This window comes from Empidonax traillii, unplaced genomic scaffold (assembly GCF_003031625.1).
Source record: "Empidonax traillii isolate 1590-97213 ecotype Southwest subspecies unplaced genomic scaffold, ASM303162v1 scaffold124:size1682992, whole genome shotgun sequence".
Lineage (NCBI taxonomy): Eukaryota > Metazoa > Chordata > Aves > Passeriformes > Tyrannidae > Empidonax > Empidonax traillii.
The window spans coordinates 135,802-158,786 of NW_020955317.1; the positions used below are offsets into that span (position 1 = coordinate 135,802).

General features: G+C 46.7%; 1 protein-coding gene across 2 annotated transcripts in view; it reads left to right on the top strand.

Moving 5' to 3' along the window:
- The window catches only part of LOC114057280, a 33,825-nt gene extending 11,626 nt beyond the window's left edge, over window positions 1–22,199 (top strand). The window contains exons 4-7 of one of the 2 annotated variants that reach the window (XM_027883346.1): window positions 12,690–12,859; window positions 15,625–15,814; window positions 19,990–20,174; window positions 22,121–22,199. In XM_027883346.1, the coding sequence (XP_027739147.1) occupies window positions 12,690–12,859; window positions 15,625–15,814; window positions 19,990–20,010 (381 nt within the window). In that variant the 3' untranslated portion in view covers window positions 20,011–20,174; window positions 22,121–22,199. Of the gene's footprint in view, window positions 1–11,020; window positions 11,380–12,689; window positions 12,860–15,624; window positions 15,815–19,989; window positions 20,175–22,120 lie in introns of those variants that run through there. The other variant, XR_003571172.1, reaches the window with a different exon arrangement.
- The last annotated feature ends 786 nt before the right edge of the window (window positions 22,200–22,985 follow it).

The following is a 22,985-nucleotide window of genomic DNA, read 5'->3' on the forward strand; positions in this document are numbered from 1 at the left end:
GAGGAGGGCAGGGCTGTGAGTCTTGGAAAGGACGAGGCACCTTCTGACCAAGCTCTGCTTGGGATGGCTGATTTACAGGGCTGGGAGGAAGCTCTGGGGAGCCCATGAGCAGGATGTCAGCTGATCTCATCCTGCCCTGGGACTGCTGGGTGATGGTGGGGCTGAGGCTTGGTCCCTGTGGAGGCTGTGTCAGAGGGGAGCACAGGCACAGCCTCATGTGCAGAGCAGAGAGACGTCGTTCCCTCCACGCCATCTCATCAATTTGGTAAGAAGTATTCATATAAAACCATTATGTTTGTGTGGCAGTTTTTATGCTCCTCATTCTGAAATAAATGCCAGAAATCCTGCCTAGCCAGGAGAGGAAAAGGCCCCATTCCTTATCTTAAAGCCAGTGGAGGTCAAAGGGCTGTAGTCACTGGCACATCAGAGCAGTGCTGCTGGTGGGATGGGGGACCTTAGCTGATCTCTTACCATGGTGGTGCCACTGCAGAAGGAATGATGGACAGTGTGAGCAAAATCCTGCATGATAAATTTTTCTGTACTTGTCAGGATGTTTTACTAATGAAAGAAGAAGTTATATAAGACATGGAAACCAGTGGGAGTGTTTTGACACTGACTTAGAAAGTCCAGGATTTCACCCTATGGTTCTTCAGTTACTTTTCTGGGGTTTTTTCTAGTTTTTTTCCCCTGTTTTCACTATCTTCTCCATGCACTTTTTTCATTTTGAATAGGAAATATTTGCTGCTGTCAGGCCCAGAGCAGCCAGGGACTCCTCCAAGATACTCTGCCCATCAGAAGGGTTTATTTCAGAGATGGGAAGTGCTGAGATACTTGGATAATGGAATCTCAAGGTATTTGTTCCCCTGCTCTTTCTTTACCTTATTTCCAACATGTGCTGGGTTCCTGAGTTAGTCACATGGAGCTGACTGATGTTTGGCTTTAATTCCTGTGCACATCTGCTTTTGAAAACTGCACTGGAACAGCCTTTACAATGGCAACACCGTGTTTCATTCTCAGAATAATGGAGGTTCTACTGCCAGAGCTCAGACCCAGGGGTGGGCTGACCTCTGCTTAGGGAGTGGGGATGAGGCTTCCACTGCCAGTCCATCTCCCATTTGGCCCTATACCTCTGGAAAGGGGGAGGAAGCATGATGAAAAGAAGCCACACAATAACATCTTCCCAGCGACCTGCCATTAACCTCTGTGTCTTTTGTAGCTTAAAACAATGTTGCACATGAACAAAGATCAGCAAATACTTTCCCAAAGGCAGTCAAAAACTGTTGTTCTTTATCAGCTCAGATCTTTGCTGCCTGGGGCTATCTGAATCATTCTTGCTGAAGTCTAAGGGTGATTTCCTTTCTCTCACTGTGAAAAGTTTACACTTAGAAGGCTCATGCATGAAGGACCAAAAGACATTTAGTTTGGCTGCAGAGTAATATAGTTTAGTGTTTTCATTGCTTCATTACTCTGTGCTGGTTGTTACAAACCAGCTTCCTCACAGCCACTGCTGCTGCTGAAATCTGTGCTGGGTCTCCGCACATGACACATCCTGCAGAATGTTCTGTTTGCACCAATTGTTGCCTGTGCTGGAACAGCCAACATGTGAAAAAACCCCTCTCTTCTCCAATTCATGTTGCTAAGTTTGTACTGTGTAGGTGTTTGTCTGTATTTTCCTATTTTAGTGTCTCTGAAAACATCAAACAGGGCAAGAGGAAGCACCAGTGATGCAAGAAGTGAGGGAGGCCGTGAGGGAGGATGGGATACTTGGTCTGAGGCACAGCAGATTAAACCTCAAAGGGGAGAGGGATGCAACAATGGGTCCCTTTTTCTGACCCAGATGAGATGCATTCCTGGCACCCTGGTGCACGGGCTCTGAACGTCCCAGTCCTCTCTCCCCTGGTTATTCTGGATGTGTGTTGCCAGTGAGGGTGAAGTGTTACATTAGCACAAGGTTTGTAGAGAGAGATAAAACCTATTACTAGATGAAGAGAGATGGTCAAGGGGGGAAAAAAAGCATTTTATTGGGGTGTATAAGCCTATCCCTGCTGTAAGCAGCAGGCTCCTGGACATGGTTATCCTTCACATGGCAGCTCTGGGAGATTGACAGGTAACAACAGCAGCCAGGTTGGTAAAACCTTCTACATTTGTATTGTAGCATCTAGCTTGCTTTCCTTGAAAATGTTTTTCCTTAACTCTTCTTTTTGATTTCAGCCTTAAAAATGGCTGGGAAATTAGATTTTATTGGTGGGAGAATTGCACATAAGCCTTTGTTTTCAGAATTACACATAAGCCTTTTCTTCCACCCCTGTTTTCAATGGAAATAAGTCTACTGCAACCAAACTTCTTTTTCTGGTGGTTTGGGTGTTTTGGGATTGGTTACTCAGTGCAAACTAAAATATAATAACAGTTTCATTAAATCTGGGGGTGTCCCTGAACATATGCTTTTATAGAAAATACCACTTTTCTTGGGGGGAGAAAAACATTTCACTGGAAAACTTTCAGCCTGTTTTGATTTGATTTTTGCCCTTTCTACATTTTGGCTCTGGTTCCCCATCAAATCATTTGGCTTTGTGTGTGCCCCTTCCTCCCCATCTGCTGCACTCAAATGGGAAATAAATCTCCAAGCTCTTCTCTATTCCTTGCCATCCCATAGTCTTCTGGTCTCCCTGAGTCACTGAGATCATACATCTCCATTTATAAAACACTAAAAGTATCATTTGTATTTTTTTTTCCCAGGATCCCTCTTGACCGGTGTCAGATAAAGAAACGCTGGGAAAATAAACCTCAAGGATAAAAAAATATCCTTGTGGCTCTGTCTGCTGTAAGAATAAGATTCTTTTTCAATGAAGATGGATGCTCTTGCTTCTCTCCCTGCTCCAGCCACTTTTCTGCCTCTCCATTCCAAGCCAATCTTGGGAGTGTTGGATGGGACAGATGTTGTCTCTTGTGTGGGCAGTGCACACACCACACCACACAATCTGTTTCCCTCTGCTGTGCTTTCCAGTCCAAACTTCTCCCCAGCAAGTGGATCTGGGTAACTTGAGCTTCACCTTCCAGGAGATGCCTTGCACCATGGCTTTCTCCTGCCCTGCTTTGTGTCAGCCTGACAGGGACCCCTGAGTCAGGCTGGTGCTCTCCAGCAACCAGCAGGACCAGCGTCCTCCTGGATTCAGCAACATCCAGACATTCCATTGCCTACTGGGACCAGTAGGATCTGCTTAAGCCACCAGTTGATGTGCTCTGAGTTGCTGTTTTGGAATGCTTGGGTTCCTGATTGTTGAGGTGCTGGAGGTGCCCCTACCTGAGCTAAGTGCCTAATGCAGGTTAAAGCTTGGGCTCTGATGTCCCTCCTCATCCCAGTGAGTGTCTCCTGTTGGCACATTCCATGGAAGCCATACCAGCCTGTGGTGTGCCAGGGTCACAGGGAACAGCTCTCCTGTGAGGAAAGGCTGAGAGAATTTGGATTGTTCAGCCTGGAGAAGAGAAGGCTCTGGGGTGACCTTTGGTACCTGAAGGAACTCCAAGAGAGCTGGCGAGGGACTTCTGTGAGTGGCATGGAGTGACAGACAAGTGGGAATGGCTTCAAGCTGACAGAGAGTAGGGTTGGGTTGAATATTGGGAAGAAATTCTTCCCTGTGAGGGTGGGGAGGCCCTGGCACAGGTTGCCCAGAGAAGCTGTGGCTGCCCCATCCCTGGAAGTGTCCAAGGCCAGGTTGGATGGGGCTGGGAGCAACCTGGGCTGGTGGAAGGTGTCCCTGCCCATGGCAGGGGGTGGGACTGGATGATCTTCAAGACCCCTTCCGACCCAAACCATTCCATGAACCAGACCTGGTCTGAGTGTCCAGCACAGCCTGGGGGAGTCAGCCCCCAAAGGCTGGTGAGAGATCCTTCCTCTAAGGAAAGGCATCACATCTTTCAGGGCTACCATTTGGCAGCACCCACTGTCCCGGCATTCCCATGGATCTGGTTCATTTCCACCTGTCCCAAGCACATCCAGCTGCTACCAGAGGCACTGAGCTGCACTGAAATGCAAAGGCAAAGGGAAGAAAGCATTCCATTCCTGTCAGGTAGGTGAAAATTTGGTTTTCCTCCTGCTCTCTCCTGCCTCCTGGAGAACAGACCGAATGTAGAAGGTGACCTTTTGTCTCCTTCCTCCCCACCTGAGCCGAGGGCGATTAGGCTGACACATCTGATGACAGATAGATACCAGCATGAGCAAATTGTGCTTGAACTTGCTCCAGAGAAAATTGTTCCAGGGCAGGCACAGGCTGGGGCTGCATTAGGGAGAGCACAGATCGCAGGCAAATGTTTGTGTCATTTGCAAACGCCACTGCGAGGGGACGTGGATGAACAGATGAGCATTTTGAACTCTAAAGGTTACAGGGGAGAACATGAAATAGTGCTCTGTGTTTGACTTTTGAAGGCTACTATTTGGGGGAAGTCTGGATGAAAGCAGGTTAATCCTTGCCGCCTGGATTTTTTTTTTTCCTTTTGTCTTCTGTTTTACTTTTTTAAAAATCTTTCTCTAAAGTTGACTTCTTGCTTGTTTGGTTTTGTCGTTTTAGTTTTTTTTTTTTTCCCCCAAGAAGTTCCTGAATTCTTGATATTCATGAAAATTTCAGTTAATGCATATGCTGAGTCTTCATGGTATGAGTGGAAATTAGGGATGATAGATATGGAAGAATTTGAAAGCTGTGGAAACTGTTTGTGAAAATAAAACTCTGATCACAAGTCCCACATACAAAAAAAAAAAAAAATTAAAAAAAAATTAAATGCAAGAACTTTGAAAGCACATCCTTGCCTGTCCAAATAGCATTTACAGGCTGATCTGCAGGAAAGGCCCCAGTAACTCATTAACTCATCACAATTTAATGAAGAACTGTGTGTTCTGGTCACATCCATCACTCTGCTACTCCAGTCTGAACAAACTCAGTGTCTTGTGAAGATGCACAATCCTGAACCCTGCAGAGTCTGCCCTCAGGGCAGTGGAAATTTCCTTCCTGGCATCTTATTTGAAGATCTGAAGAATATTTTGGAATTAAAGGACCACCATACTGGCAGTCTCTCAGCCATGACAACACCATGCCTCTCCACCCTCTGACCTCAGAAAGGCAACCGCAGTCCAGATGACAGCTCTGTCCCTGAGGCTACAGACACAACTCTGGAAATGTCCCGCTTCTCCATGATAAGTTTGGCAAACTCGGTAATTGCATGCCAGTCCTGCAGGTTTCATTAGTCTGTCTGTGTCCATGGCAGGCTGGTCCTGCCTCTCTCCTCGGCAGTGGCTGCTCTCCAGCACCATCCATCTCTCACTGTCCTCTTGGCTGCAGAGCCCAGGTTTTTAATAGATGTGGCCTGAGCAGGTTCAGCAGGTGCCTGATGGTGGAAGGAGCAAAGCTGCATCTCTGAACGTCCTGGAGGATGGATGGGCATTTGGCAATCGCAGAAATTAGTGTTTTTCTAAGGTCAGAGGATGGAGGGGCCTTGTATTGCCATGACAGATGAGAGAGAGATCATTAACATGCTATGTGTTTGATCCCCAAATATTCCTCATACCTTAAAATAAGATGCCTGGAAGGAAGTTCCCTTCCTGCAGGCCCCCTGGTGTTGCTGCAGCAGCTCCAGCTGCTCACAGCACCCTCAGCTAGGTCATTCCTAGGGTGGTGTGGGCTCACCCTGATCCCTTTGGTGGGTGGGAGGCAGGATTTCAGTGCCTGTGACAGCCTGGCCCTGGTGAGGGGAGCTCTGATGGTGATGTGGGAGGACTTGTTTTATTTGCAACAGCTGAGATGATCCCAGTCACTCCTTGTGTGCCCAGGGAACAGTGTGGAGCCTGTGCCAGCAGCCAGGGGAGCTGTGTTGGAGACAGCAAGATGCCCAAAAATGTATGTTCTGGCTGTGAAGGTTTGTGTGTAAGCCTTGCCCCACTGATGGGCTGTTATGGGAAATGACACCTTGATGCTGAAAGCCTTAAATGCTCCTCAGGCATTTTGACAGTGCTGCATGGCTTCTCCTTAGGCTGCTGAAGCAACAGGGGAGAGAACATTTGTTTTTAGCACATAAAACCCTATTTATCCGGTATTGGTTTTGTTTTCTTTTGCCACTGAGGCCGTTGTGCAGCAACTCATCCTCCTGGAGTGCCTTAGCGGGCTTCAGGAATGTTTCCCATTGTTTCATGGTATCTTCAAGGTCTTTCCTGGGTGCATCCTACCTCTGGAAGCAGGTCCTTGCCTGGTTTTTGTGCATTCAGTGTCCTGGGGGGTCTGGGCTGGGGCAGAGGAAGGGTTTCAAATGGCTTATGAGTTCTATGGCATCTGGAAACAGCCTGTGGAAGAAGGTGGCAAGACAATATCCTATAGTTTAGTTCACTTTTGCCTTCTCAAACTCCAACTTACATTTAAAACCAATCTAACAGCTCAACCAAACAAGTATCCAGCCTCTTGCCTTTGTTCCTCCCACCCCTTCTCCTGTTGTTCATCTCATTTCATCCTCCCTCACCTGTTTTCTCTGCACCTGACTTTGAGCAGCTCCAGGCCATGATGAGCCACCACACATTCCTGTCAGAAGTTTCAAAGGATTTTCTGAATGTCAGTAAGACTTGGGGGTGCTTTTCTCCAAAAATACCTTTGCTCCAGTAGGAGTCCTGTGAGTTGGGAGGCACTGGTGGCGTTTTCAAAAGGACCTGTGTTGTGGAGGATGCTCAGTGAACAGCAGTAAAGAGATGTGCCTTGATCCCTTATATGGTATTTAAAATCACTGCCCGTTGTCTTGATGCAATCCAGGCAGATGATTAAACATCTCTATGCGAGGATTTGCATTTACCTTCTGTAGTCCGAAGCAGAAAATGATCTGTTTGTGGAGACAGTGAGGTCTCTGTGTTTGTGGTTGCTGAATGAGCTTTCTGTTGGATTGGATCTGTAGTTTGGTGAGAAACATTCAGGGGATAGAGATTTGGGGTGGAATAAAAGTGTAGTTTTCCATCTGTTTGATCAAAAGATCATCATGACTGTTTTCAGGACGTACCTTCCCTCTCCAGAAGAAGCAAAACTTTGAAGCAGATTCTAAAAGCCATGTTCTCTCTCCAGATCTGCCATGGACCAAGCTGTGGACCATGGGTTGTGTGTGAATGTGAAGCTTCTCTTGAACTGCTGTATGACTGACTGAACCAGCTAAAACCCTCCCCCTGAAGGCAATCACACCCCACTGATGAACCACTGAGGGTTGGGAGCCAGGCAGAGGGCTGCTGTGATGTCTGAACAGGTGGAGCAGAGGACGGTTAGAAACCATCCAGTTATGGGAAATCTGAGTCATGAAATCCATTGGATAAATTTAAATACATTATTCTAGCTTGGAGGAGGAGACCATCTGGGTAAGTTGAAGGATGTGTGTCTTGCTGAGGGGAGAGTTATTTCAAATGACAAAAGAACTGTCCTGAGCCTGAAAAATCTGCCAGACCCAAGATAAAAAAAACAGCTTAGAATGACACTGATTCAGTGTTTGCATGTCAAGAATCCAGTTAAGGGGCATAATGTTAAAGTATTTTTAAAAGAGTTCTGCTGGTATTCACGAGCTATATAAAGCAGGAAGTCCAGGAAATGTCATCAGAACTTCATATTATAATGTCCCTTTTACAGATTTTTAAAGAAATCTTGTATTTGAGCTCCAAATTCCACAATGGCCCTGCTTTAAACAGAAAGCTGGGAAAGAAATGGGAAGATCTCCCTTCAGCCATATTGCACTGGCCTCAGACAGGCTGGTAAGACAACCTGGCATTTAACTTGTTTTGGAGAGCTAAGGCTCTGGTACCACCACTGCTGGAAATCCAGGGACAACAGCAGCCCCCAGAGATCTGCCCCTGTGCCAGGCATGGAGCAGCGACTGCCAAGGTCTGCAGAGGGGATCCAGGTCTGGTGCCATGGCAGAACAGGATTCACAAGAAACAACCATGCAGGTACTGCTGCAAAGGCCCCTGGGGCTTCCTCTCCACCCTTGCTTTAGGCAACCATGATAATTCTGAGTTTTATTATATTTTTTTACAAGCGTAGATCTCAAAACCCTATGGTACAGGCTCATCATTACCATCTTACAGATGGGGTCGCTGAAGCATAAAGAAGGAAAATGACTTCCCTGGAACCATTAACTGGGCAAATGACAGGGCTAAAAATAGAGACCAACCTTTCATACAACTCAACTGCCATTCCCATCTCAGAGAAGAGATGCCAAGGAAGTTGTTTAAAGCAGGTAACAACTACTTAACTAATGCAGGACCTGGATGCTCTCGGTAAGATGTTTTCATGAGATGCTCCACCAAGATCACTCCAGTGAGCCAACACATTTTTGGAGAAAAAAGGGCTGACAGAAAGGACAGCGAGCCACATATGGCTGTAGTGTATGTCAATCACACAAACCTAATGTGTTCAGAAGTTCCAAATGCCTTTTAAAGCTAATGGTCTGTGCACTAATAGCTCCTGGCCCTGGCATCCAGGCTGGCAGCTGGTGCCCCTAATAGGTAGCCCCGAGGACGAGCACGTGGGCAGGCAACTGGATTTCAGGAGCAGCGAATGGATTAGGATCCCTGCCTTGCTAATTCCATCGTTCAGCATGGTCTTTAATCAAGATGAAAAGTCAAAAGACCGCAAGGGGGTAACAAACAGCAGCTTTGCCCGATTATCGGCGTCCAGCTCGCTCAGACCTGACAGGCACTGCCTGCAACAGCCAGGACAGTAACAGCTCATAAAACTGCCTGAGCTGCAGCTGTTCTTCTTCCCTGTGGTGTCTGCTGGACAACGCTGGAAATAGCATCAGAGCATAACAAGCCCGTCTCTGGCCTTTTTGGGGATGCAGCTTTGATTATTTGAGGGGTGGATGTCAAGCCGTATAAAAGCTTCCAAACACCTCCAGCTAAGCCCAGCAGAAACGAACAGCCTGTCTGACATGGGCTTGTAACACCTACTGGTGATGGCATTAGCACCCCTCCTCCTTTCCTCCTTCCTGGTCTCTGCCTTGTGGAGTGTGGAGGAGCATTGCCTCATAAGGCAGGGCCAGGGCAGAAAGAGCAAGAGCACTGAAATGGCTGAGCAAGGTTGTCAGGGAGCTGAAGCCGTTCAAGGAGGTGTCATGTATTGGTGAAGGCAGTGTGGAGTGATCCAGCCTTGCAGCCAGAGGGTGCTTTGAAAGATGGTATGTTACCTCATCTTAACAGAGCCATGGGTACCAGCTGTTTCTGTGACAAGGCATCCTCTGATGTCTGTTTTTAACTCAATAGTTAAAGTTTTGATGTTGCCTGAGAAGATTAACGTAACTAGAGTTAACCCATTCGAACACCCTTCGCCTCTGTTCCCTCAAGGGCTGGGCTGGCTCAGACGTGGGAGTTGCAAAGTCCCTGCAGCTGCTGAGAATGTCCTGCTGAGGCTCTGCACGAATCTAGGACCAGCTCCAGTCTCCTGGATGAATCAGGATAATTTCAGATTGAAATATTTCAGGGAGACTCTTCCTGCCTTGCTGACTGAAGTTCTGCATTTCCCAGATCCTGTCAGAGCTCAGAACTCCTGTTGTCTTCCCAGTTACTTCCATTTCTTGGTTCCAGACTGTGCAGTGGAGACTGGAGTGTCAGAAAGAGATGCAGAAAGAGATCACCAGCTCTAAGCATACTCATCGTTAACCTTCCCACCATTCTCCAGAAATATCCTTTCCCACCAGGCTTGTGACTGAGTCTGAACCTTGCTCCAGATGGCAGTGGGCTGAGGGGAGGATTTTTCCTGCAGTCAGAGCTCAGAGATACACAAAAGAGGGAAATTGTGAAATTGCAATGACAGGGTTGTTTGGGTAGCTTGTGATGTTCTGGCTTTAGAGAAATCCATGCCTAATGTGCCTGCATGGCAAGGTAAACTAAAGACCATATAATTCTATTTAAGCTTAACATAACGGGAAGAAACCCATGTCTCCCTGACTCCTGGCTGTCTGCAAGCATTAAGGCTGGTTCCTACACGTGCTGCTCAGTCACTCCATGTTAAAGAGCTTAGGATAAAGAACTTCTGGGATTTGGTTACTACAGGGCTTAAAGGCCTGGCTCTGCCAGGCTCACGCTTTCTTTAGATGAGCAGGCACAGTGTGACCATTCAGGGTTCATGGAGGGGAATGTCTCCATGGTCCTTGCACCACCCCATCCTTTCTACCTGCTCCCCTGCTGCTGTAAAGATGAATTTTCCTGCTTTTTTTTTTGCTAGTTGTCACAAAGCTTAGCCTAAGATGAGGGAGGAAGCCTCTCCAAGAAGCCAGACTGGAGCTGTGGATGCAGTTTGTTTCATGCAGTGATAGGATAAGAATCTGGGATTTGGAGTGCTGGGGTGAACTGCTTGTCTTAGGCAAGGCATGCACAAGGGGATGGTGCCTTAAAGAGCTGGAGGCTCAACAAGGAGTAAGGAAGCAGTTTCCAACACTGTGAGATGTGGTGCTGCATTGCTCTGTCATGATCTGGGTGTCCCATAGGAGAGGCTGAATTCCTTGGAGCTGGTGGATACCAGGGACACCTTGAACTCTCTCCAGCCTCTACTTCTCCTCTCTGAATTTCTCCCTCTACTTCATTTCTATTGCATTCCCCATTGCATTTTCTCTCCCCACTTTCCTGCTTTTCCTCCTGATCTTTGCAGTCCTATTTCCAAGCCTGGAACATTTTGGAGTGTTTGAGCTCAGCGAATATTTTCCCTTTTGTTCAGTGTGAGACATCTTAAAAGGTTAGCTGTGTTTTAATGCAGCATCATGAGTAGCAGTGTGTTAAAGTTAGAGCATGCAAACAGATACTTTCCACAAAAGCTGCCTCATCTTTCACTCTATATTAATAATGCAGAGAGTTCTAGATCATCTGTCCCTGTCACTGCTGCTGCATTTTGATACACTCACAAGGACTGGCTGTTAGAGAGCAAAATACACGAGGATTTCCCTGACCTTTTCTCTCCTCTCCACCTGTAAATTATAGAGATCCTGTGCAGGCAACCCAGACTGCATCCTGGCAGCAATATTTTGGTAATGTGCAGGAGTGGAGTCTGGATATAACCTAGTCTGGAGTGAATGCTTTTCTGAAAAGGTTATGTTAGTGCAGACTTTGGTGGTCCCCTAAATTACTTATAGGATCCTCTTCTGTGCCAAACAGTGAAACCTCATTCCCATTCACATCTCTGTCTCACATCCCTGCAGGGATCCATCACTGGACACAGTCCTACCTGGAAAACTGCAGGACAGTGGAAAGGAGGCAGCAGGGAACTGGGGAGTTTATTTAGTCCCTGAGGTTGCAGTGGGCTTCCACAGGGTGGTGTAGATTTTGGAAGCCTGTCTCTGTGAAGTGGTGTATGTCTCCCATAACAGCAATTTTTTCTTGAAAAGGTAGGAAGGAGCTGCACTTCTGAGCTACAAAAGTGGGCAGAGGCTGCACAGATGGGGTGGGTTGCCAGCCTACAGCTCCCAGCTGCTGCTGGGACCTCCCCAGGGAGGTGTCTCTCTTGTCTCTGCAGAAGTGACTTAGGCCCTAAGAACCTGGACACTCTCCCTATGCACTGCAGTGTGTTTTTCTTCATGAAATTCAGCTCCCCTCATTTGGGTAGCTGCAGGTGGCAGGATTGAAGAGGATGTAGCACCCCTTTTCACCATCATCCATGCAAACAGGGCTGGCCTTGGTGAGTGTTTGCAGGCTAACAGTGTGGAAATGCGGGGTCCCAGGGTCTCCCCTCCAGCTGGCAGGCACAGCTCCCACCTGCCTGTGTGGGCAAACACTGGCAGCTGCTGTTGAAATGCTCAGTTTCCCTTGCTCCAAAAGCCACAGTGTTATTCCAAATGCCACAGTGACAAACACTCCTCCCTCAGCCTCCGTTGTATTCCCGGAGTTGACGGCGGCAGCGGGAGCTCAGCTCAGGGATGGGTTTTCCCTGGTTGGTGTCACAGCTGGGTGCCCAGCTGGAGCTGTGCCCAGCTTGTGTGGGGTGAGCACGAGGAGAGTCATGTCCTCAGGGGGGCAGTTCATGGGAGAGGTGACATTGCTGGAGGAATGCCCAGCACCCACGGGCAGAGTCACAGCCAGGGTTACAGCCTGGGAGGAGTGAGGGGTGACTTTCTGCAGGGAAACACTCCCTGGAACAACCAGGACAAGGACTGAGTCTCCCAGAGCCCTCCCAGGCACTGGTACATTAGAGCCCCCAGGCTGATGTAATTAATGAGACATCCTGCTTTATGTAATAATGTGTTTTGTGTGACTCACCCTAATGAACAAAAACAATACGATGTGCCTCCTAATGGGACTCCTGGTCTTTATGTCCCAGTGCCTGCTATGAATTATTTAAGACATCTGGAGGGATTTGTGAGTAATGAAATCTCTGCTGATTCTGGCTCACCTCAGATGGCCTCAAAGGTCTGGTTAAGCAGCTTTGGTTCTGCCTCAGTCTTGCCCTTCACCTGCATGATGTGCAGCTTGAAAATTTCCCCACGTTCTTGTCCTCTACTTTCACTTAGCTCCTGGCTGTGTTTCCCTTGCCCTCCCTCAGCTTAAAAAATAAGATGTATCTTTCCATGTCCCATGTCTGCCTTGGGTGGGCTAAATCTGGATCTGTCAGAAAGGAAGGGGACCTCAATCAGGGCAGTGTGTGCAAGGTGTGCTTAAAAACTGTCTAATATTCAACTTCTTGGGTCTCTCTTCCTTGCAGGTGAGATCCTCAGAGCCAGAGAACCACAGGAGCAGTCAGGGCTCTGAGTGCCCTTTGCTCATGGCCAAACTTCAGACAGCCAAAGGCACCTGGAGATCCTTTGAAAACGTGGTTATAAAGTCTCTTATGGATAGGCCAGCATGTCAGTCAAACCCTTCAGCAGGCTCAAGGTAGGAAAAGTGGATGGGAAGTACCAGCTACCAAACAGATTATATGATCTGTTGTAAATCAGAGGTTTGGTGGGTCCATGGTTGGTGCTTCTGTTGCAATAAAAATGTTTGCTGATGGAAAAAATAGGACGAAGAGAGGAGGAAGTACAGGACTTAGTGGCTCTGATGTTCAAAGGAATGAGCAGATAAAGCATCTTCATGAAGGAGGAAGCTGGCAACCACGTTAATAGTAGGGGGTTTTGTTTAATTTTTGTTTTGTTTGGGGGTTTATTATTTAAAAAACACCCAAAATTAATAAAAACCCCAAACAAATAAAACAAACAAACAAACAACACAAAAAATGCCATTCACTGATTCACTTTTTCACCCTTTGCATGGAGGTTGCACTTCTAGAGTTTGAGACTGTGTGAAGACATTCTGCAGCCTTGGAACAAAGAGCCTGAAGGGAACGTTGGGAGGGTTAAAGATTGCTTCCAGAGGATGAATGTGAGCAGACAGCTGGGATTTCCCAGAGCTGGGAGCTGGTGCAGAGCCTCAGCACTTGGTAGCAGCTCCAGATCTGCCACTGCCCACGGCCAAAGGAATCAACCCAAACATCTGCCATCCATGGCTTTGGACCAGAGAGGGGCAATCCTCTTCAGTCCAGAGATGAGAGGCTGATTTAAAGCACTTTGTGCCCTGGTTTTGCTGACATGAGAAGGGCCCAGATGTGAGGGAAGTGTTTCTATTTTTAGGAGCCTGCCCGAGATTACAAGCCCACCATAGAGCAGTGGAGAGGGAATGAGTCTCCACTGAAGGAAGTGAGTTTAGAGGGTTTTGTGGGAGCCAAAGTGAAGGGGTGGGTGTTGCAGTGGTGCCGTGAGTGGAGTGCTGACACAAACTGCAGTGCCACTGGACACAAATGCCCTGAGTGCTTGGCTTTTCTCTTGTTGGGTGCGTGTTGCCTTATCCTAAAAAAAAAAAAAAATATCTAACTTGTCACGCTCAAAAAAAGCAGTTTAGGGGGCAACCTTGAAACACCTGTCCTTAAAGAAGTTAGGCAGGTGTGATGGGATATTTTTATCCTCTTTCCATGAGTAGGAGGATTTAAGAACACTTTAAAAACAGAGCCAGTATTAGTTTTAAGCACAACAATTTACATGGCTCATAATTTTTCTACAGCCAGCAGAGGCCAGATTTTTGTAGGGTCCAAACCTTTGCCTCACATTTAAGTCTCACACAAAGGACTTTAAAGGAGAAGCCAAGGGGGTGTGAGTGGTCAAGGTGGGTGGTGGGAGCATATCCTGAATGATGGTGTGGCCTTTGGCAGTGGTTATCTATCACTATTCGTTAAAGAAGTCTGAAGTGTTTAATTTCAGCAGAAGCCATATCAGGAAGGGTGGTAAGATCTGCTGTTGCATCTCAGCTTTCCTGATGTTCCTGACCCAGCACTGGAAAGGACTGAAGGAATGACTCCCTACAAATACCTGACCTCAGTGACCTTAATCAGACATCCTCCTATGATCACCTCCTCACTCCTCCTCTCATCAAAAAAAGCCTCAAGAAAATTAACCTACCCTTGCATGCCTGGCTAAAAAGAATGCAAATAATCATGTTAGCAAGATTTATGTTTATTCCTGGTATAAATTTTCCCGCTAGGGAAGTTTGTCTTAATCGCTACAACAGGCTGCAAATGCTTTGTCCGGTAGATTGATGTGCTCTGTAAATTATCAGGTCTTAGTCAGAGATGACTTGGCTCTGCTCCCCTGAAAGCACTAGAAACATATGGGATATTATGGGAAGAAAATTTTCTAAAAAAAACTCCCAAGGCTCTAAGAACACCATGATTGCTAATTCTTCCCAAGATGCAAAGTTTAAAAACAATTAGATGGAGGCACAAACTGTGCTGGCAAATCCAACTCCATGTGCACAATTTTCTCGTAGCAATTGCAAATTGAACGGTGAGTTGAAATTCTCCCCTGTGGAAAAGGGGAAAGCACAAAGGCTTCTGCCCCTCTAAAATCTTATTTGTCTCTGTGGTGCTTACAGAGCCCTCATTAATGAAGTATTTAAGCATGTTACAACCTTACTGCAGCCCAGGAGAGCAGCATTCGTTTTGCAGGCACAAATTGGAGTACAGGAGCTGTGTTAACACTTACCTCAGCTCAGCTGTCCTGGGAGCAACCGCCTGCAGCATCCCAAAACTCCATCCTTATGGGCAGGCTGTGCTGCAAACCCCATCTGCTGCTCTGGAAGGTAACAGGGATCCCTTGGAAAGATCCTTCCAAGATCCTTGGGCTGTTTTATCTCCCCAGCCTCAGTCACCAGGTGACTCTTACAGAGCAGATAAGTGGGGGACAGGCACAGCCCTGGTGGCCCATCTGCCTGGGCAGAGATAAATATGTTCTTTCTAGGGGCTCCTAATCTTTCTCCATAACTATTTTTACACTCATTTTATGCCTCTAAGTAACAGGGAGTAAAAGGATCTAAAGTGACTTTAATATGATTGAGAATAAAGTCCTGTAGGTCCTGTATCAAACTTATCAATGTTTGATAATTAGAGGTGCCTAAGTGTTTGTGTATGTGGATAATGAAGTTTCTGTAAAAAGATAATTTTCTATAAAAAAAAAATCAAATCAATGCATAGACTTTTTCTCTTTTGTCAAGAAGATTTAAGTGAAACGTATCATTCCAGTCTAGTGGATCCAGATCGAACTATCTTGGCATATTAAGCCAAATCAAAACATGTCATTTTCAGTGAATTCAATATGTCTTTGTGTTTGCAGAGCTGCTTCAGTGCCTGCAGGAGCCGTAGGTCAGATGTTGTGTGACATTCTGCTGCTGCCTGAGAGTGTGGTGGCTCGTGTCCCTCCCCAGGCTTGGTGTGGCCAGGCAGAACAGAGGGACAGACAGTCCCCCCAAGGCAATGGGGGGAACTGGGAGATGGTGTGTGGTTTTTTGAAGGCCCAGGTGGAGGTAAAGCTGCTCAGCAAGGCAAAACTTTTTGATTTATGTAGGTAGAAATGTTTCTAAAGAAAACACGTTCAGGTAATCAGATTTTCTGATGGATGGGAGCTCCAGTTTGCAATCTTCTCTAACCACAGTTGCCTGTGACTCATACTTGATTTGCTTTTTCTTTAGGCAAAACTCCCTCTGTGCTACACTTTGCTGTGTTCTGGGCTGAACCAGACCAGGCCAGATCAGAAGAGATATCTTAAAAACTCTTTTTTTTTTTTTTCCAAATCCTGAAACATTTTCAGATTCAGCCATATCCGAACTCCTTTTCTTACTTTATCTCCTAATTTTCACTGGCACTTCTGTAACTATAGACTATTAAAGGTGTTTGAAACCACACCATTTACACCACCACTAATAATAGATGTCTGACAGACTCAGAATGAACAATCTGTGAGCATCTTGTAGACTGACAGTCAGATCTATCTCCCTTCTCTAAGTCAGCGAAATCCTCTGGATCTCCATGAATTTGCCTAAATATAAATTTGAAGCTCACTGTGCATGAATCCAGTTGAACCCGTCCATCTAAAGGCTCTCCCCACCCCACAACATTTGTAAACACTGGTTGTGTCCAAGTGAAATGACGGCTGACTTTAATCCAAGCTTTGTCCCCCCGTGAACAGCAAAGCTGCAAGGGCAGCCCACAGGTCGTGATTCTGTTCCCCAACCCACGGCATTAAAGCTGTGAGGGATTGGGGTGGCTGACAACCACTGGGTTTGCCTGAGTAAATGAGTAATGCTGACTTTCTCTCCCAGGCCCACTGGGTGCTGAGTGTGATTAAAGGCAAGTCAAGAAGGACTGTGTGCTATTAATTCTATCGAGGAAATCTCCTGTGTTATTCATTAGGTGTATGTGGCTTATTCAGGGGGAAGAGGAAATAGAAAAGCACCTTTGGTTGTGTTGTAACATCTGTGAGTACAGCTGGCTCTTTTTCTCTGCGTTCCACTTGTTATGTGCAATTTGGATGTTTTCTTCTCCAACCTCGGATAAAAAAAAACAACACAGCTCTAAAGAGGAGAAACTTTCAGTGTTTGTTATTACCAGGGCGAAACTCCCTCTGCTGTAGCAGAGACAGAAATGGCCAAGCTCTTGTTCAGCCTTGGCTGTAATATCTGCTGTTATTTGTCAGCCTGCACATAATCAGGTAATTTAATGTAATTCCTACACTTTCAATCAGGTCTGGTGAGCAGCTGGCAGAATCCAAGCCTATAGATTTTGTCTGATGGCACAGTCTGATTCCAGACCCAAAGCTGGCTGACAGTGCTGTCTCTGTGTCCATACCAGAGCCCAGCTCTGCTTATGCCACTGCAGCCTGGGCTTGGGAATGGGGAGGCTGCAGGCTGGGATGGGATCATCCTCCATCCTCCAGGCACCCTCACCTGAATGGAAATGAGATTAAACACCTTATCTTTTCTTAAATGGCCAAAACTGTCTTTTGCTGGTGAGAAGGAGCAAATACACAGGGATGAAGGAGCACAGATGTCTGGGGTTTGTATGAACTTTGCCCTATCTTGATTCCTAAGTTTGATCAAGAAATGTGACGCTCCATGTCTTACTTCTCCTGTCACTGAAAAGCAGCAACACTCTCCTTCCATGCTGAAGAAGATGTAAAGCTTAACCCACAAGTGACCATGAAATGGTTTCATGAAAAATAGTGAGGAAATTTGAAATGTTCGTTATTGGGCAAGAGCTGAGCATCCTTTTCTAGACAGCTGCTGCAAAGTAATGTTTTGCCTCTAAAACAATAGAAGTCTTGTGTGTGTGCTGCCTGTGTGCAGAGAGGAAGGAAGATCAGCTCGTCCTGGGAAGTGTGGCTGCACCAGCCTCCTTGGGGAAGCACAGCCTGGCACATCTGCTGCTCCAGAGCTGGGCTGTAATAGCTGGGTCTCAGAACAGATGAGATCTCCTTCCAGCCCTGCCTGGCTCACTGCTGCCTGAGCCCTCCTCTTTGCCCCTGGCTTTCCTTTTTGCCTGACTGGCATGTCCAGCTCCAAGTTGAGGTGCCTGTCAGAGTGACAGGCAGCAGCACACACATGTCTGTGTGTGCCCCACACACACTGCTGGGGCTTTCAGGGCTTCAGGCAGTGACAAGTTGGGTGGACTTGCTGCTCAGGGCTGTTTTATTAAGCAATAACTAAAGATGTATAATATTTTTATGCCCGCTCCCAGGGGAGGGCTGGAGGTGGTTTCTTGGCGTGTTGCATCAACATGACTTTTCTGAGTTGCAAAACACCCCAAGAAACAACCTGAGAGTCACCTTGAAGAAGTAAAACCTGGATGTGTCGATGTTGCAGAAACATCAGTGACACCCCAGGAGAATCACACTGTGCATGAGAATAATGCACATTATGGGGAGAGTTTCAGTCTTTCCTCCCATTTCCTTGAGAATTTCTCTGTTTGGTGCTGTGGCAGCTCGGGAAACACAACCACTGCCAGAGCACTGGTGCTCCCGGGGAGCAGGAGAAAGGGGAGAGGGGCTGGGGGCTTCTCAGCACTGCAGGGCTGTCCTGGAGGCAGCAGGGTCCTGCTCCACAGCAAGGCAGTGGTGGGACAAACAATTAATTACTCCTGACCCTCCCTGAGGCAGGCTGGTCATTGCTGCAGCAGAGCTGTGCTGAGACACTTTGTGCCAAGCAGGGATGGGTGAATGATTGAAGGTTTCTGCTCAATTAGGACCGAGAGGGCCTTGAAAGGTCTCCTGGAAGAACTCTCAGCTCCTGCACAGGTGGTGGTGGTTTTGGAGTGACTAGAGCTGATAAATGAAAGGCACAGAGATACAGAGACAGAAATACACGTGTTCTGGGTGCTTGGGTGCTGTGATGACGTTTGTGCAGACACTCCCTGGGTGTGTGGCACAATCAAGGCAGAGGGTGAGCTGTTCCCTGCACACGTGGTCTCTAAGCTTGTGAGCTTTGTGGGCAAACCTTAACCAAGCTGTTGGAAACCTTAACCCAGGGACAGGGAGAGATGCATTTTGCCTGGTGGGAAAAATGACAGAAACAAGAAGGGAGACAAGTGTGTTTCTCTGTTGCTTTTGTTGGATGTGCTCATGTTTTGGCAGGTGGTCCTTGTGCTCCCTGGTGCTGTCCTGTGTGGTTGTAGGACTGGCAGTGACCAGAGTGCTCCACTAACACCTTTCTTCCTCCTCCCTCCTCCAGCTGTGGAGATGAGAGATTAATTCTCAGCTGTGACAGTCATTGTCTGCCTGTGCAGGTTCATCAGGTGCAACACGGACTCAAGCTTGTCTGAACCTTGATGATAAGCTCTCCTTGTTAAAAGCCATTATATTTGCTACTAGCTGAGTATAATTCTGACTGACTACAGCAGTTCTCCTCTGCATGTAATTGAATTCATATTCATCATAAAGCAATGAAAAATAAATTGTGTGTGTGTTTTTTTCCCCCTCATAAAGCCAGGCATGCTGCTGGCTCTGCCTTCCCTCTAATCTCCCCCTTTGCAAGGTATTGTAATAGAATTCATGGGAACAGAGCAGCCAGAATAGATTGTGCGGTTTTGACCCACCCAGCAGAAAGTGAGTTTTATTTCAGTGCCAAGGAGGAATTGATTAATTCAGTTGGCTTCAAGGGAAAGCTAAAGTCTTGGTTTAAGGTGCTTCAGGACCAAAGAACAGCCATGGCTCAGTTGTAGGCTGGCTTTGGTGGTGTAGCAGAGCCCCTTGGCCTCGGGTTGCGTGTGGGGGTTTTCCAAAATATACCCCTGATCTGTTGGTTTGAGTCTAAATTCTTAAAATCTTAGTGTCTCCAAGCAAGATTATTTATTATTCCATGGGGCTTGCTGTCCCTGGGGCAGTGAGATGAGCTTGGTGCAGAAGAGGAGGAGAAGTGATCCTGGGCTATGGGCACCAAAGCTGAGGGCACAGGGCACTGCTCTGCAAGCTGCTCATTCCCTGCTCCTCATCCTGCCCTGCAGCTGGTGGCTTCCATCCCATTGATCTGCTGTAGAGATGTCCTCGAAGCAAATATCAAAACATTGATCCTCTCTAAATTCTTTTAGAAACCCTTCTGTCTGGACATCTCACAAATGGCAAAGAGTTGATGGGGAGCTGGTCAGCTGAGCCCATCGCCTCTTCCCCACCTGTGCTTACCTTTCTCTTTTGTTCTCCTGTCTTTAATAGGATCCAGAAGCCAGGAGCTGATGGTGCCTGCGAGCAGAGCTGCCACTGTGTGCTGCAGAGGTCGGTTAGAAATGCTCTGACAGGAAAAAATGCATGTTTTCTGCAGCCCCTGGCTTACTGCCAGCTGTGGGATGGCTGCTTCAGAGGCAGAGCAGACCAGACAGTCCTAATGCATCAGAAAATGAGTGAGTTTTGTTCAACAAAGGGCCTGAATGTCTTTCGAGTAATCCATTATGGTGAAATCATTAATTACATTTTAATACTGAAAAATGTTACTTCTGCAACTCATGAAATGAACATTAGGAAGAGAAATAGAGAGGAACTTGTTGGTAAGTGAGCCTGGGAGTTGTCTGAGGGAACATCAGGAGCTGGAGAGGGTGGGGTCCTCTATGAGGAAGATATTCCTCTCTGATCAGTCCACATGACAGACCCTGACCATGCAATGGGATGAGGAGGGTTGGTACACAACCATGTTGTGAGACAAGACAAGCAGCCCCCTCCTCTGGGGACCAGGACTGGGTCACCTTCGCACTGGGTGCTTTGCTCTGGTGGCTGTGTCGTATCTGAGGGACAAGCTGAGGCTGTGATGAAATAACTACTGCTTGCAACTGTTGATTCATCTGTTCTCTGCCTTATGAGGGAGCTCATGAACTAAAGCAGAAGGGAATTTTGATGCATGGTGCAGTAACTCTGCTGGGCATTTGACAGTCCTCTCTAAGTTAGAAGCCTTTTTTGATGGCTGTTCCTTGGATTATCGTATTGTGCATAAATACTCTTTCTGTTTTCACCCTTGTAGTTCTGATATTTTCTATAGCTCAGTAAATATTTGCTGCTGGAAATTGGAGTTGTCACATGAGATCAGAAGAGTTGTTTCCTTAGGTCAAATGTTTTCCAGGCCCATAGAGACAGTTCAGATGCCACCAAGTCTAATCCAGAGGACCATGTTAAATTAAGTTTATTTGTGGTATGAGTCTGATCCCATGGATTCCATTGTGAGCATCTTTTAGCTTTCTGCTATTACCTTTCCCTTCTCCCCAGAAATTGGGCACTTGCAGCACTGTCAAGAAAAAGAGAGTGACTAAGAAGGAAAGCCAAGGTGAATCAATGACTGAGCTGGAAAAAGAACCAGCAACCGCACCTGGTGGGTGACAGGATCCATCCTCCCTCTGAGCTACAGAGCTGCTCAAGAAAAAAACCCCAGCACTTATTCGCAGATGCTTAAGCTGATTGCATCCATGACCTGCATGGTCAGCCCGTGAATTCCATTTCCCTGCTCTCCCCATTTAATCACCGCTGCCAATCAGCGCTATTGAAGAGAGCAACAATACGTTTTTAAGCTCAATCACCTTCATAATCGTCTCACTGTCAGCACATACGTCTCCCTGGAGGGTGGAATTACTGACAGACGAGATGCAGGGTGGTTTTTGCAATGGAAATGTTCGCTCCTGTGTCTGTGGGTCTTGTGAGCACACGCATGACAACGTATATACGTGAGTGTGTATGTTTTGCTCTTGAAAAGTAGGCTGAGTGTTGGGAGCAGCATGTGTGCACACAGCAAACTATGTATTTAAACAGAATTCAGCTTCTTAAATGCTCAACCAGCTGAGAAATGTACTTAAAAACAACAGTCATTTTGCGAGACTGGTCAGCATTTCAATGCACGCAGTGGATGGAGGGGGCCCACGTGGGGTGGGTGCCTCGAAGTTCCTGTGCTGGAAAGTCTTCCTGGTGCTAAATCTTGCTGTTATCAAGTTGTGCAAGCAGCTCATTTTTGTTTTGTTTTGTTGTTTTTTGTTGGGTTTTTTTGTTTGTTTGGTTGGTTGGGTTTTTGTGTTTTGTTTGTTTGTTTTGTTTTGTTTTTAAATTGACAGGGACTGGAATTTCTGAGAACTTGCCTGGTTTTTTTGTGGATGGTTGGTCATGGGATAATCTATTCCAGTCCAGGTAGATGCTCCAGGGAGGCAGGGGAGTCCCACTGCCCATCCTCCATCTCTTCCCTCTATTCCAGTAAAAAAGTTCTGTATCCCCCTGTAGAATTCTTCAGTCTCAAGAGATGGGTGTTTTCCTGAAAAAAACCTCTTCAGCTGAAAAAATGTCCTTCTCTAATATCTATCCACTTATTTTTTTCCAGCTTTCTCTCTTCTTCATCCCTCTTGATGTGCAGCAGCCAGAGGTAAACCTTCTTATTCTCCATGTTCTGGAGTGGCCCATCTGGCACTTGTCACCAAGTCTTACCCTCAGTTTTGGGGAGAGCAAAGAGGCAATGTCACCTGTCAGCTCTGAGAGGGGAGCACAGGCCTCCAGTCCTGCACTGCTGGTGCTGGATATCATTCCTTGGATTATTAACTTCTCACCTGCACCCCAGTGCAAGGGTGATGGTGTAGAGTGCTCTGTTGTGAATCATCACTCCACAGTTTAGATCTAATTATAATCTGCCTCTTATCTATGCCACTAGGCTATAATTTTAATCCCAAACATTTGGGTGTATAATGCAGCTTTTCTGGGTTACATCCTGGTGTAACCTGTGATTTATAACATACTGGAAACACAAAGTCATATAAGAGGGAATAAAAATAAAACAGCAGCAAACTTTTGCCCTTTGACATGTAAAAAATGTTGTGATGGCTTTAAAGTTTGCAAGGAAAACAACCGAAAGTGCACATCTACATCTGCGTATTTCTGGTTTTATACGTCTGTAGAAAGGTAATTTTCGAGGGCCGGGTTTTCTTCCCTGATGTTCAACAAGGCAAATCCTGATATCCACTGACCCAGAGGGATTGCTGTGAGCAGGATCAAATCACAATAATTTCTGCCTTTGACTTACCAAGACAGAGTGTAAGCACAACTCACTGCACTCCGAGCTGCTTCCCACAGGCCAGATGCTGTTCCTGGAGGCTCAGGGCAAAGATTTTACTGTCCCTGTCAGTGGCTTCTGTGCTGGGACTCAGATTGCGGGTTGTGAGGGCTCAGTCCTGAACCAGGTGGTGCTTTTATTT